The following is a 17,049-nucleotide window of genomic DNA, read 5'->3' as shown; positions in this document are numbered from 1 at the left end:
AAATCTGAAATATCTCCTTCCATTCTTTATTAATTCCTACATTTTAGGTGGTATCCCAAAACCTCTGTTACACTTCCATATGCCATTCAAAAGAGGGGCAGTCAGTTTAATTAATGACCCATCTCATACAAAGTCTCACTGTGTGTGCCTTTTTTATGGATTGGCATCTAATTCTCTTACACTCTTCCAAACCATTCTGAACACATGCTGTAACCAGTCATCATCCATTCACTGTCACAAGACAAATTTTTATCTTCCTTATATATCATTTCTAAGGCGCATTTAGGGCTAAAGCCTCAAGCTGCGAACAAATTTAGACTATGTATATAAAGTGCTTAGCATCATAATACACAGCCATTTTTGAATAAACAGAAAATTTTTAAGGTGGCATCGTTTTAGGTTATATCTCATATTGTGAATACCTTCACAACGAGTTGCCATGATATTGCACTACTTCGAATAAGTAACGCTTCACCTAAGGAGAAGACTAATGTTACTTATTCTCAGATAGGTACCACCACCCAGACAGCACTGTTTCAGGGCTATTTGGCCCTTCTTCAGTGAGTGGGTAGGTACCCAAGTGATGCAATGATGGCAAAAATAGTTATGAAGTATAACTCCACAATATGAGAGATGCCTGATGGTGTATGATGTATTTAGACTAAGGCGCATTTAGGGCTAAAGCCTCAAGCTGCGAACAAATTTAGACTATGTATATAAAGTGCTTAGCATCATAATACACAGCCATTTTTGAATAAACAGAAAATTTTTAAGGTGGCATCGTTTTAGGTTATATCTCATATTGTGAATATGAGATATAACCTAAAAAACTTGGGTACCTACCCACTCACTGAAGAAGGGCCAAATAGCCCTGAAACAGTGCTGTCTGGGTGGTGGTACCTATCTGAGAATAAGTAACATTAGTCTTCTCCTTAGGTGAAGCGTTACTTATTCGAAGTAGTGCAATATCATGGCAACTCGTTGTGAAGGTATTCACAATATGAGATATAACCTAAAACGATGCCACCTTAAAAATTTTTTGTTTATTCAAAAATGGCTGTGTATTATGATGCTAAGCACTTTATATACATAGTCTAAATTTGTTCGCAGCTTGAGGCTTTAGCCCTAAATGCGCCTTAGTCTAAATACATCATACACCATCAGGCATCTCTCATATTGTGGAGTTATACTTCATAACTGTTTTTGCCATCATTGCATCACTTGGGTACCTACCCACTCACTGAAGAAGGGCCAGATAGCCCTGAAACAGTGCTGTCTGGGTGGTGGTACCTATCTGAGAATAAGTAACATTAGTCTTCTCCTTAGGTGAAGCGTTACTTATTCGAAGTAGTGCAATATCATGGCAACTCGTTGTGAAGGTATTCACAATATGAGATATAACCTAAAACGATGCCACCTTAAAAATTTTCTGTTTATTCAAAAATGGCTGTGTATTATGATGCTAAGCACTTTATATACATATCATTTCTATTTCTGTTCTCTGGAACACCCATCCTTCATATTTATTTCCTGAAAACTGCAGTGTGCAAATATTCTTGTCTGATGTCAGCAAGTCTGTCTTCTCAGCTTTCAGTCCATGCATAGTACTGTAGTTTATAATACTTCTGTATTTGGGGTTTCATAGTAAAAGTAATAAGGTATATTTGTGTTAATTTGTAAAGGCATCTATCCTTAGAGTGGATGCAAATTTGCAGTTGCATCCATTCACAAAACAATCATTTACTTTTACTTAGATGAGATGACAAAGGAAATACAATAGAAGCAAGCTTTTTTTTTTTTTTTTTGTGAAATAAATTATTTACATGGTAAAATTTACTAACATTAATAAACATTATGTTAGTGTTATAAACTTCGATTCACACTCATTTACAGACTTTATTACAAGCTTTATTGTCGTTTGTAGTTTTATTATAGACATTCATCCTCAAGAATAATTTATTTGTATCTGATAAAAAATGTTTATTTTTGTTGAGTAAAGTTGGTAATGGTTGAATTGTCTATTATAATTCTTTACTTTTAGGCAAACCAAGAGGGCTTCGTACAGCTCGTAAGCACCGAGATCATCGCCGCGAGCAGCGCTGGCATGATAAGGATTATAAAAAGGCTCATTTAGGAACTCGTTGGAAAGCAAATCCATTTGGTGGTGCTTCACATGCTAAAGGAATTGTTCTTGAAAAAGTGTAAGGAATTTTTCTTTGTTTGTATTCGTATATTGAAGTGTTTTTTGTTAGCGATGGCTTGTGAGTGACTTTATTGAGTGACTGAAGTTATCAAAGGACTCAAGCTGAAAGCATTTGGTAGGGCTGTAGTCTCAGCCTACGTAAAGATATTGCTTAACGAAAAAGGTTAGTGCAATTGCAACTGTTTTTACCAGGTTGCAATTGCACCCTGGTAAAAACCAGATTGGTAAAAATGGCATCGTTTTTATCATATCTCATATTGTGAATACCTTCACAGTGAGTTGCCTACCTTGAATTAGTAATGCTTCACTGATGGAGAAGACTATTGTTACTTATAAGAATATCTCAGATATAAGAATACTTATTTGAAAATAAGAATGCCACTGCTCATGGGTAGTTGTATCCACCGAGAATAAGTAACAGTAGTCTTCTCTATTGGTGAAGCGTTACTTATTCGAGGTAGTGCAATATCGGGCAACTCATGAAGATACAGTCAGTCCTCGTATAACACAAACTGAATTTGCTTATGCACGATTCCTTTGTGTTTCCAAGAAATGGCAGTCGAATGTGGAATCACTCCAACTGAACACAAAACGATAGCAATGAAGAGAAGATTCTGAAAATGTATTTATATTTTTTATGTCAGTGAAGGGGATACACATTCCACCATAATAACGTAAAAACCCACACAATTGCAGCTATCAGTATTATCGCAAATGCAATTAGATCGAGTTTTCTACCAGCTTATAGCAGATTCCACTAGCAGAAACACAACTGGAAATTGTTTTTATTGCTTTATAGTAGTAACCCCCAGAAATGTGCTTTAATAAAATATGAGCTAGTGAGGTGTTAATAGTGTGGAACACTATTGTGTTATTTATTCAGTTGCTACATGTGCGCAGCTTTGTTTATGTGTATCAAGTGTGCCTCCTCGTTTTGTAATTGTGCTTTATTCCCTAAAAATGAGTAAAATACTTAAAAGGTGTGAAAAGGAAGCGTCCTGATGAAGACACTACAAGTTCAGAGAGACAAAGGAAAGCAATATCGGTAGACAGAGGTGGACTGGGTCAAAAATTCTTACCCGGGAAAATTTGTAGCGGCCTCATACTGGCGTTTATGGCCAAAATCACACTTCCGGCCCACCGGGGTTTCCCCCCGGTAAGGCTAATGGCCAGTCTGCCTCTGTTAGACAAAAAATATGAAATTGTGAAACACTGAGCGAAATGAAAGAACGTGTGCTACAGGCCTAAATGATGCAACGCTGAGAATTAGAAAGAATGCAGAGAAAATAAAAACAATTTTCACAGCAGGGACAACTCAAAGTGTAATAAAACCCATTAGATCGAGACAAGAATTGGAAGAGATGGAACTGCTGTCGTTTGTTTGGATAGAAAATCGAACAAAGAACAAGTTTGCTTACAATAGAAGCAAAAGCATTAGCAATATTTTATTACGTAATAGTCATAATAAAATACGAAATTTAATACGATTATTTATTGTTTGGTAATGATTTGGTTACAAATGTGTGTTCAATCTTGAGTGGTCAGCACCTAACCCTATTTTTCCCATAGGGCCTGTTATTTATATTGCACGATTTTGCATTGCACTAGGGTTTCTAGGAACACAACTGTCGTGCTATACGAGGACTGACTGTATTCACGATATGAGATATGATAAAAACGATGCTATTTTTACCAGTTTGGTAATTCACTTAAGAAAAAACATGATGTAGTTGGACAAACCTTTTCACTAATGACTCAAGCCATTGAACAAGGCTTTTGCCACTTGTCACTCTATTGATGTCAACAATCTGTACCAGTGCTACATCAAAATGGCCAGATCCAACTAAACGTAGGTGGTAGATGACTCTCATCAACCGGTGAAATACCACCACTTTGCTTATTGGAGGCTTGAAGTGGTGGAACCCATGTTTAGTCTCCAGAGCTAAGTTCTGGTCAACCTTTGCCCATCTCTTCCATCATGCAGTATGACTGATGACTTTTGAGGTTATGATGAACATTGTGGCAAGATCCCATCTTCCTTACATTTCGAGGGTACAGTTCTAAAGTTGTGTTTGCAGGCCGACCGCTAGTTAGTACACCAGACTGAACCTATTGGTAACTCTTTAGGAATCTTCCAGATCAACTAGTGTATATAACCTTGCTACCTCTATTCTGCCAGATAGTGACCTGAGGGAGTTCGAGTAGTGTGTATGCAGGGGGGCATTGACGAGGCCACGTTATGTCAAGGATCTGGGTATATTCTTAGCATGTGTACACTGTATCCAAAAATTTCATTACTTCATACATCAAGTCCCCCTCCCCACTTTTTCTTACTATTGAATACACCATGAATAGTCAAACTAATAGAGTAAGCTTATCTGCGAAAAGATCTAAACCTCCCAAAGACCTCCCAGTTCATTTCGCAAATATAAGTGGTCTCAATTCTAATCTCAACGATGTCCATTTTCACTTGCAATCTGCCAAACCCCATGTACTTTTTCTGACAGAATATCAGTTATCGGTTGATTCAACTACTGCTCATCTCAGTTGATCAAATTATTCCCTGTATGATTCCTTTTGCCTCAAAGGTGGTACTTTTGCATATGTCCATTCTGATATTCCGTCAGAGCCTTGTAATTTGGAATCTCCTCTTTTCGATCTTCTCTAGCTTAAAATCTCTCTACCTCATTGTGTCAAATTCCATTCTCATTTCCATTCTCTTCATTGTGTCAAATTCATCTCTACCATTTTCCCATCTCCACTAATCACTTGGAGCTCTTTGACTTCCTCTCTTTGCAACTTGACTTTCTCCAGTCCAACTTTCCTAACAGTGAGGTAATTTTCCTTTGTGATTTTAATGTTCACAACCCCAGCTGGCTTCCGTTTTCTAGTCACACAAAAAGTAATTACAAAAGCCTCAGCATCTCGACCCGGCTGGTTGAGATGCTGAGGCTTTTGTAATTACTAATGACCTTGCACAGATTGTTCATTTACCTACAAGAATACCAGACAATCCTAACCATACAGCCAACACGCTTGATCTTTTTCTCACAAACAACCCTTCTAAGTATATGATCCGAGTGAGTGGTCCTTTAGGCACTTCAGATCACAACTTGGTGATTGTCTCTTCTCCAGTGGAGCCTTTATCTCATGGCCATTCCCAACCTCATATTGGCATTACAAGAATGCAAAATGGGATGACCTGTGAGATTTCTTTTCTTCATTTCCTTGGTCGGACTTCTGTTTCAAAACTTCTGATGTTAACGTTTGCTCAGATTGTGTCAGTGAAATTATTCTTGCAGGAATAGAATATTTTATTCCACACACCACTTTAATTAAAATCTCGTCCTTTATCTGAACCTTGGTTTTCTAATAAATGTGCTAATTGGCTTGTTTCCAATTCTTCAGTTTCGTTTTCCGCCAACACCAAAGCTCATAATGATTGTAAAGTGGTCATTAATCAGTCCAAACTCGATTTTGAACAGGCTAAGAGTAGAAAACTTGCTTCTTGCGTTAATGGTAGCCAAACATATTCTGGTCTCTTGCCAAAGCTATTGGCTGCAACTTTTGCCCCTCTCTGTTCCCACCTCAGTCAAAACCAGATGGTTCTGTTGTCACTTCAGCCAAGGATAAAGATGACCTGCTAGCATTCCATTTTTCTTCCAACTCTTGTATTAATGATTTTGGTAAAACACCTCCCACCAATGTCTCCTGTGGTCTTCTGGAAAAAGGATGTCAGAAGGATTTTGACAAATCTTGATGCTAAGAAAGCTCCAGGTCCTGCTGGTATTTCTCCATTTGTTCTCAAAACCTGTGATCCTGAACCTACTCCTGTTCTTTGCCGCCTTTTTTCGCTTTCTTATTCCAAAGGTGTTTTTCCTTCTGCTTGGAAATTTGCTCATATCCAGCCAGTTCCTAAAAAGGGTGACAAATCCCTCCCATCCAATTATCGTCCCATTGCAATTACTTCTACTCTTTCTAAAGTAATGGAGAAATCAATTAACCACCAACTCTTAAACTACCTAGAAACCTTCCGTCTGATCAACGATCACCAGTATGGATTCCGTCAGTGTCGACCCACTGGTAATATTCTGGCTTATGTTACCCATTTATGAACAAATTCAATGGAAAAGTTCAGTGAAACATAAGCAGTTGCTCTTGACATCTCAAAGGGTTTCAATCGTGTTTGGCATAAAGGTCTTCTAAACAAGCTTCCATCTTAAAAAAAGTAAAGTGTAGCCATTATCAACTCACTGCAGGATCAACAATTCATGCTGAGGGAAATGGACCATAATCTGCCACGCTGGTCCAGTGCAGGTTGGCAGATCGACTGTATTCAGCAGTCAGGGGCTTGAACCCCAGTCTACTCAAAGAGCATGTGCTACTGCACTCCTGCTCCTGACCACTCAGCTACGGAGGCTTCCATCTTATGGTTTGCCAGTTGGCAAACCATAAGATGGAAGGGGATAGTATTATATACACCAGCTGCCGTTGCAGATGAACTCAACAGTTATTTTGCATCGATATTTACAGATGAAAAACCTTTTGTGGCAATGGGAAATTGTGGGAGTGAAGTTGAAAAATATGTAATTAATGAATTTGAAATTTCGCAAGATTATTTAATGAAAAAATTTTCGAGCCTACAGGACAGTAAGGCTCCTGGAGTTGATGGAATATACCGTATAATCATAAGCGAGGCGGCAGGTGATTGCATTGAACCATTGAGGCTAATTGTGCAAGCATCACTAGACTGGGGAGATTCCGTCGGATTGGAAAAGTGCCAATGTATCTCCCATACATAAGGGTGGTTCTAAGAGATTTCTGAAGTGGGAAATTATCAACCTGTCAGTCTGACTTCAGTGGTAAATCATGGAAGCAATGATCAAGGGTGGAATTCAGGATCATTTGGATCGAATTGAAATTCTCAAGGATACTCAGCATGGTTTTGTAAAGGGAAAATCATGTTTAACAAATCTGGTTCGCTATTTCGAAAGGGTCACTCACGAGCTGGATTTAGGGAATAATTTCAACATTGTTTATTTAGATTTCAGCAAAGCTTTTGACTCAGTCCCACATGAGTGGTTGCTTTATAAGCTGGAACAGGTTGGAATCACTGGGAAAATCCTTAGATGGATAGCAGGAGGCATAGAATTGTAACAAATGGCTATTCTTCAGATTGGGTTGGGGTAAGAAGTGGGGTTCCCCAAGGATCAGTATTAGGACCACTGTTGTTTTTAATTTTCGTAAACGACATTGATGAAGGGATAGCGGGCGTGATGTCTAAATTTGCAGATGATGTTAAAATTGGTAGAGTAGTTAATAATCACTGTCAAGCTTCTTCAGAGAGACCTAGATAGGAATGGTCAGAAAAACGGCAACTATGCTTTAATCCAACAAAGTGTAAGGTATTACACCTGGGAAACAGTAATCGCAAAATAACTTATTCACTTGGTGGAGTTCAACTAAACCCAGTACTGGACGAGAGGGACTTGGGTGTTACAATATGGTCAGACATGAAATTCTCTGAGCATCGTGAACAGGTTGCAAGGAACACCCATGGTGTCCTATCGATGATCTCTCAAACTTTTGCAAGTAGAGATAGGGACGTGATAATCCCATTATATAAGGCTTTTGTTAGACCACACTTGGAATATGGAGTATGGAGACCGCACCTAAAGAAAGACATCGAGTTTCTTGAAAGGGTGCAAAGACGGGTAACTCACCTGGTGAGATCGGCAAAAGGACGTCCTTATGAAGAAAGACTTCGAATGTGTGGGTTGCAGAGTTTGGAAACTAGACACCTTAGAGAAGATTTGATTGAGGTGTTTAAGGCTCTGAGAGACATCAATAAAATGAATGAGGACAAAATTTTCAAGATTATTAACGATGCTAGAACTACGGGACATAAATTCAAGTTACGGGGGGGGGATGTTTAGTTTGGACTACAGGAAGTTTTATTTTAGCAGCGAGTTATAAATTGTGGAATAAGTTGCCTACATGGGTTGTAGAGGCGGACAGTTTGCGAAAATTCCAAGGACATCTGGATAGTACCTTCGGGTGAGGGAAATGCATAGGATGGGAGGTTTAATTTCCTTTTCTTTTTTATTAATTATTAGTTTTTTTTTTTTTCTTTGTTTTTTTTTGTGTTTTTTTTTTTTTTTTTTTTTTTTTTTTTGGTGCAGCATAAGCCATAGGCTTTCTTGCACCGTGCGGCCATTACTAATACTAACTGTTTTTTTGTAATTGGGTATCCAGTTTTCTTTCTGATCGCTCACTGAGGGTGGTGGTAGATGGCTCTCTGTCTTCTAACTTCTCCATTAATGCTGGTATCCTCCCAAGGTTCAGTTCTTTCCCTCACTCTTTTCTTGTTGTATATTAATGGCCTTCTTCCATTGACTGTAAATACTATCCATAGTTTTGCCGATGATAGCACATGGCTTTCCACTTTGAGAAACCTTGGCCGGCTCAATCAGCTTCAACTTCTTGAATATCCACTACCAATTCCTTAAATGCCTATCTCCAGGTAATTGTCCAGTGGGGCAAAGAAAATCTTAGTTGATTTCAATACTTCTAAAGCTCAGTCTTGTCTTATATCTCACAAAAAAGGATTTTTCTGCTCCTATGCTTATCTTTGGTGACACTCTGAGTTCTAGGCAAAATGATATATCTCTTTTGGGGATTACCCTGACTTCTAATCTCTCTTTTGCACAAAAAAAAAAAAAAAAAAAAAAAGTAAAGTGCAGCCATTATCAACCCACTGCAGGATGGAAGCCTCCTCAACAGTTCATGCTGTTTGCACAAGCACATTACAAATATTGCTTTCTCTGCATCTAAAAAACTGTTTTCTCTTTCACTCTCGGCGTTACTTTTCTTCCAAACAGCTGTTCACTCTGTGCAAATCTGCCCTACCATGGAATATTGTTCCCACAACTGGGGCGGTGCCCCCAAAGCCTTTCTCAGGCTTCTAGATTCCATTTAATTAATGACTCCTCTCTAACAGAGTCTCTCCACTCACTCTCTCATAGACATACTGTTTCTGCTGCATGCCTTTTCTTCAGATACTTTCACGGGCACTGTTCTTCTGAATTGGCTTCTATAATTCCCGCTCTCTCTCTTTCATAACAGTCCGAACACATGCTGCCACCAGCCAACATCCATTTACTGTCCAACTTTTCATCTTCCTCGTATATTCATCCGACTGCCGTTTTCTGGAACAGCCTACCTTCATATGTATTTCCCGAAAATTACAGGCTACAGAAGTTCAAGTCTAATGTCAACAAATATCTTCTTTCGTCTTAACCTCCATCCCAAGCACGGTACTTAGTACTATAGGTTCTAATACCTCTGGTGTTTGGAGTTTTCATAAAAAAAAAAAAAAGTACATCTCATGATGTACAAAAGTACATAAAAAAAAAAGGTACATCAAGATATACAATCAAATCCATCTAATGTTGCCAACCTAATTTGCTTGCTGATGCATCTTGAATAAGTGAGTGTTAAAAATTTCAAATACAGTAAGGTATAGTATTTGGCAGTAAAAATTGACTTTGTTATTATTAGTTTAACATTAACATTTGTTAATATTACTATAGCCCTTTAGAAATGAGATTCCTCAGCATAAAAGAGCCCAACTCACTTTAAAATGTAATCACTAGTGGTTGAAACTGATATTGCTTAAACTTTTGAAAACATCTGCATGAAGTAATTGACAAAAATACGCATTTTTGTCAATTGCAAATGATCACAACTGTCTAATTTTTGCAAGGTGATTACATGGCAATGCTAATCCAGTTTGATTTGGCAGGAATTTGATTCCACTGTGGTACATCCTTAAGTAATTTTAGAACATCTGCATTGTTAAAGAAGAACTGTATTTAGATATTAACCCCTTTTGCCAAGACACAAAAATCATTTTATGCCCATGCTTTATATAAGTTAATACAAAGCAGATTTTGCATAGATGCTACAACTTCAGATCTGAGTGAGATAATTTTTTAAGTGGTGCAAATGATCACTGACAGTGTCTAATCATGCTTCTTAATTTGAATCTAAAAAAGAAAAGATTTAATTTTTTTCCCTTTTTATATTTTTGTTTTTTTAAGCACTTATTTTTTGTGCTTTAGCCTATCATTGTAATTTAATGTGTGATTTTATTACAATGTTTGTTGTTTCAATTTTCCATGCATTAATTTACGTGAGAAAATAAAATACAAAACATTGGGATTTTTCCTGTATTGTTTGAATAATAAAAATGACTAAAATATACAATGAAATTCATAGGCTTGCAAAGTAATTGTTTTTTGATTCAAATCTGAAAAACAATACTGAAATAAAACGTGCAATCAGTACATGGGATATTCAAGGGCTGAACTGTAGGAAATGGGTAGAAAGAGATAATGGCAAATTATGTACATCCTCTCTTCACCAACAATTTTTCATACTCAGCTTTTGCAAATCTTACCCCATCAATAGTTGTTAATTACAACTCTGCTCAATAGTTATGTCATGCAATACAGGTTATCTTGTGATAACCTGTAACTGCCCCATGTATCTCTTTTTTTTTTTTACTTGAATTAGTCTTTCTACTCTTGTCATCCATTTTGACGTTGTTTCCATTTATAATAAATTAAAAGTATCTGTGAAGTGAAGATGTTTTCATTGTTACCCCCTTACCCAACACACACACACACACACACACACACCGGAGAGAGGGAGAGAGAGTTGTGCCCTCTAGTACTTATTGAATATTCTTTCTGTGAAGTGTCAAGTTGCTAAGCTCTGTAGACCACAACTTTTAAGCTGTTCCTCAACGGGATATTTATTGCCCTTCCCTAATCTAGTTGGTGCCTCCGTAGCCAGGTGGGCAGGAGCAGCAGTGCGTAGCACACACTTCTTGATTAGACCTGGGTTTGAGCTTGTGACCACCAAATACAAATGATGTAGAAAGGTCAGGGAATGACCACCGCATATCCCCGGAGCAATATGGCCTTAGTTGCTAATGCTCCTAAAAACCAAATAACAACTAATCTAGTCTTTTCTTTTGCACCTTATACCTGGATACAGCATTCCAAATGGGGAGTGCCATTGTCTTATAGAGAAGTTCGTGATATATCTTTTCCACTTGCAAAATTCTGATAAATCACAGAACAATATGTGCCCTTCTTGCTGCCTGCTTACACTGCGGTTGAACTACATGCCTTTCTGTATCATGGTTCCCAAGTCTTTCTCATCTAGTACATCCTTTACTTCCTCTTCCACAATTTATAAACTACTCCTTTGTTTGTTCCTTAAATGCAATAATCCTTTGCCTTTGATAGCACTAAACTTCAGCTACCATTTTGCAGGCCATAATTTTGGTCAGTCGAATTATTTTTGAAGTATAGAGCAGCATGTGTGTTATGGGAATTTAATGGTGTATAAGTTGCATTAGCTATTGTGTGCCTAAATAAAGCAGCCTGGTTCTAATTGTTAATCGCTATCTTAGCTTTTAAGTCAACAGACTTTGTGGCTGAACTTGTATTCCCTCATGAATATCATTTAGGGAGATAAACAAGAGGTCCGAGCTCTGATCCCCGAGGGTCCTGCCCTCTGTCTTTGTTCTTCAAACAATCCCTAATCTACTGATGGATCATCCATATTGTTCCAGTCTGATGAGGAACTGTATCCAAATCATTACTAAAATTTAGATATAATATTGAAATTTTCTCACATCCATCCAGTGATTCTTGTAGACTTGCTGAATTCAAATATGGTAACCATCTTGCTGTAACACCCACCAATTTTAAGGAAGAAGAAATTAAAGTCAAAAACTAAGTTTATTATTATTAGCCATATGGTGCAAGGAAGCCTTAAAGCTTATGCTGCACCAGCCAAAAAAAAAAAAATTTCCCCCATTACCCTGAGAGTGAGAGAGTCAGAAATAGAAGGGAATCACCAAGAAAGAGAAGAATGATGATATCCAGCTCAGGACCCTGGGTTTGCCAATTCCATACTCACCAGATGTGAGCCCCTGGGGTTAATTTTTTTCTGGTAAAAAGATTTCATATATTTTAAGAAAATGTTACATACAGTACTAAATATTGAACAATGGATATATTAACCTTATTCTATTTACAAAAATGTTTATTTGAGAACAAAAACACTTACAGTAAGTCTCCGACCTATGTAAGCCTAAGTTACGTAACTTCGGGCTTATGTTTTTTTTTTAAGGATTGTAAAATTTAAAACAAAACAAAAAAAAAAAAGCAATCAATAACGATGAACATGGCATGCACGAGTGAGATACGGAGTAAAAAGTTTATGAAGCTTAAAAAATAGGAATGAAGAGAAGATTACGAAAATTTGTTTTTTTATATTAACTGAAGATTTCAGTGAAGGGGACACACACTTCACAAATGCAATAAGATTGAAATTACTACCAGTTAATAATAATAGATTGCGCTAAGAGAAAAGCCCAATAAACTAGAAACTGCAAATTGTTTTTATTGTTTTATGGTACTGACCTCCAGAAATGGGCTCTAGTAAAATATCAGCTTGTGTGAGGTGATAATAGTGTTTCCACTTTAACCCTGTGAAGTTCTTTACAGAAAATTTCATTTTGACCATTATCATAGTGCGAACTAAGAGAATAAGTGACATCGGGGATAGACCGGTGTTTGAGCCTGTGACCACCTCATATCCTCGGAGCAATATGGCCTTAGTTGCTAATAATACTTTGCCTTAGATAGCACTAAACTTCAGCTACCATTTTGCAGCTGAAGTAAATCTACCAAGAAAAGGAAAGCGATCGATTTGGATCAGAAAATTAAAATAATAAGGTTGTATGAAAACGGTCAAACATTAACAAATATCATGCAGAATTTAGATTTGTCAGTGTCAACAGTGAACACAATAAAAAAGGACAAAGACAGAATATGAGAAGTGGTGAAGGGATCGGCACCAATGAAGTCAACTATAAACTATTTTTCTATACAGGGTGTCTCAAAAATATTGGTATAAACGTTTAGGGGAGGTAGGTAACATCTAAAGAAATGTGAATCTCATAACTGGAAATATCACTGTAAGTTGGTACGCAGCGCTGTTCATCAGTTCGCAAGAGGGAAAATTTCTGGTTTACTCATTCAAGCAGTAGTCGCCACACGAAGAGCATGCATCGATATATGAACTGTGAGCTGGCAGACATGCACCTAGGGCAGTGGACGAGCCGCTCAACAAATTTATGGAGAATGCTTCCCAGACAGACATTTACCGGACCACCGTTTGTTTGCGCGTGTGCATCAAAATTTGGCGATTATGGGTCATTTAGAGGTAACAGGAGTAGTGCGGGCAGACCACATTCGACGCGAACTCCCGCCATGGAAGAAAGTGTGTTGAATGTTGTCCAGATTAATCCTACTATCAGCACACATGCCGTTGCCTCTGCCTTAGGAGTGTCTTGTTGCAGTGTACAGCGTGTCTGGCACGACGATTCCTTACACCCCTTTCATCTCCAAAGGGTTCAGTTACTGCTCCCCCAAGATCATCCTGCACGTGTGGCTTTTGCGCAGTGGTTTCTCCAAGAAAGTGTTCAAGACTGAATTTTCCAGCCTATGTTTTGGTCACGGATGAGGCTTATTTCACTCGGGAAGGCTTATTCAATCAGCACAATACTCATGTGTGGGCTCGTGACAACCCACACGGTGTGTGCCCCCGTGCGGCACAACATCGCTTCGCAATAAATGTGTGGGCAGGCATGGTTGGTGACTGCTTAGTCGGCCCATACCTGTTACCATCCCACATGAAATCCGCTAAACATCAGATCTTTCTTGAACAAGTTCTACCAGGGTTACTTGACGATGGTGCCAGCATATGTGAGACGCAACATTTGGTTTCAACATGACAGGGCGTCCACACATTATGGAAGGTGTGTTCGTGACCATTTGAACAGGCGTTTTGGGCGTCGATGGATTGGCCATGGGGGACCTGTTGCCTGGCCCCACACTCACCTGATTTATCGAGCCTTGATTTCTTTCTGTGGGGGATGCTCAAATCTATTGTGTATGAATCGCCTGTGGAGACGGAAATGGATCTCGTCGAGACTCTGCACTGCTGCTACTGTCAAAGAAACTCCAGGTGCGTTCGACGTTGGCCACCAATCCATGCTGCGTCGGTGTCACACATGCATTGCGTCTCATTGTGGAACCTTCGAGCATCTGTCGTAACATCATGAAATGCATCCATCTCGTACTCCATTGTTAATATTATGTCAAATAAATGTTTGCCACTAATTACTGTCTCGTGTCATTTCTGCTTCTTGTGCCTCTGCTACTACTTTCCCGTGACGTTTCCGGTTATGGGTTCCTATGCGATTCACATTCCTTTAGATGTTACCTACCTCCCCTAAATGTTTGTACCAATATTTTTGAGACACCCTGTATATATATAACTAATTAATTGAAAAATAAACTATTTTTCTTCATTCTTCTGAGGATATTATGTGGTTTTTGTAATTTTGGCATATCTGTGATATACAGTGAAACTTCTCCTAACGGACATCTCTCTACAACGGACATTTTCAAATTCCCCAACTCACCTCCATTGGTTTTAACGTGTTTGCAGCTTCTGTCTAGCGGACATTCTCTGTAACGGACGCGAACAGGCAATCTGCACTGTTTCATTTAAATTAGCACTTAATTTGATCTCCCCATAACGGACAGCGGGAGAGCTCACGGTCCTTTTTCTAGGAACTTTTCTTCCCCGTATTGCCTCAATCGTGTGCTTATTTTCTATTTCCGATTCTCTGAATTTTATCAAGGTTTACGTCGCGGTTCTAAACCCTTTTTCAAGAATTTTAAGGCACGAGTAAAACTTCTGATGAATTCAGTGTGTGCAGATGGGGGGGGGTTTGTCGGCCTTTCGTCTTTTCAGTTTCAGTTTTCAGTTTTGTTCAGTGTCGTGTAAAGTGCACAATGTCTTCTCATAAACATTTAACTTTAAAAGATAAAGTCAAACTCATTAATGCGTATGATCGGCAAAAAAATAGTGTTAGCAATCTCGCTGCAAAATTCAAAATCGGGAAGACGCAGGTAAGCGACATCCTAAAGAAAAAAAAATGAACTGCTCAAACAATTTTGGCAACACGGAAATGATCAGGTTCAAAAATCATTCCCGAAAACTGTTGGACTTCAAATTGACAATGTTACATATGAGTGGTTTTGTTGCGAACGTGCTAAAAAAATTCCCATTAATAAGCCTATTATTAGGGAAAAGGCTTTGGAGGTTGCGAAATCTCTGGGTGTAAATGAGTTAAAAGCTTCTGTGGGATGGCTAGACAAGTTCAAAACTTGGCATAAAATTTGTTGGAAAACTGTAAGTGGTGAAGGTGGATCTGTTGATACTGGGGTTGTAACAGAGTGGACCGTCAAATTGGAAGATTTATGTCGTGATTTTGAAGCTAAGGATATTTACAACTGACGAAACAGGGTTGTTTTTTTAAAGCTCTTCCTGAAAAAACAATGGGTCTAAAAAATGAAAAGTGCCAGGGCGGAAAAATTTCTAAGGAATGCTTGACTGTACTATTGTGTACAAATATGCTGGGAGACTTTGAACAACCACTTGTTATAGGAAAACCACAAAATCCTCGTTGTTTCAAGGGCATAAAGTTGAATCTTTTGAATGTTGACTGGAAGTCTAATAAAAAAGCGTGGATGACACGAGATATCATGAGCGAATGGATAAGTCACTTTAACCAAAACATGATTCGTCAAAACAGAAAAATTATTATTTTCATGGATAATGCTGCATCTCACCTGCACATTGAATTGTCCAACATTCAAATCGTTTTTCTGCCACCAAACACATCTGCAGAGTGTCAGCCCTTGGATCAAGGGATAATAAAACATTTTAAACTTCACTACAGAAAACGTGTTTTAAGACATCTCATTGCAAACATGAATGATGTAAAATATGCGAGTGACCTTGCAAAGAAAATCAGCATCCTAGATGCGATTCAATGGATTTCCTCTTCAGTAAACGCAATTAGAAAACAAACTGTTGTGAACTGTTTTGTAAAGTCTGGCTTCTCAAACGCAAAAATTGAAGTTGTGAACAGCAATGTGGAGCACCAAGAACAACAAGAACTTCAACATCTATTGATAATGTACGATACTTCCGCTACAAGTGGCCCTGGCTACAAAGATATAGACTGAATTTAACCATTGAATCGATCTTGCAGGTGACACATTGAATTTACTTTATGCTTCTTTACATTCGTATATAAATAGAACTTTTCCTCCTCTTAACTCTCTTCAACAATTTTTCATACTTAGCTTTTGCGAATCTTACCCCATCATTGGTTGTTAATTACATATCTGCTTAATAGTTATGTCACACAATACAGGTTATCTTGTGATAGCCTGCAAGTGCTCCATAATATCTCTTTTTCTTTTTTACCTGAATTAAGTCTTTCTACTCTTGTCATCCATTTTGACATCTTTTGTGGCACTCCTTAACTGAAATGAATGTATTTGTGGCCTTTAGGATGAATCCTTTAAACACTTTCCATATTGGATTAGTATCAAATATCATATAATAATAACTCCAGTTACATTCCAGAAATACACGAGTCCACCATAGTTTCTTTTCCTTAAAGACTTGAACTATCTTTGGATGCTATCCATTTTATGACATGATCACTTCCTGCTATTGATTTTTGAAATGCTGTATTTGGATACTGTTTGGATCCTTGGTGAGAACTAGGTCAGGAGTGTTTATTTGACCCCATGCGCTTTTTCCTTACAGGTTAAAAGAAGAAAAGTCTTGAATTTAACTCTAGAAACTACACTGCGGTGCATGTCCGCCATTTCCAA

General features: G+C 38.1%; 1 protein-coding gene across 1 annotated transcript in view; it reads left to right on the top strand.

Annotated features, from left to right (window-relative positions):
• Positions 1-17,049, top strand: part of RpS23 (ribosomal protein S23) — a 57,194-nt gene that overhangs the window by 29,193 nt on the left and 10,952 nt on the right. Inside the window, exon 2 of the mRNA XM_090388186.1 lies at positions 2,042-2,201. Coding sequence (XP_090244312.1) covers positions 2,042-2,201 — 160 coding nt within the window. The remainder of the gene's footprint in view (positions 1-2,041; positions 2,202-17,049) is intronic.

Source organism: Mastigoproctus giganteus, chromosome 13 (assembly GCF_048544385.1).
Source record: "Mastigoproctus giganteus isolate SK-2022 chromosome 13, ASM4854438v1, whole genome shotgun sequence".
NCBI classification, from domain to species: Eukaryota; Metazoa; Arthropoda; class Arachnida; order Uropygi; family Thelyphonidae; genus Mastigoproctus; species Mastigoproctus giganteus.
Note: the sequence above shows the minus strand (reverse complement) of the source record. Positions and strands in the feature narration are given on the sequence as shown.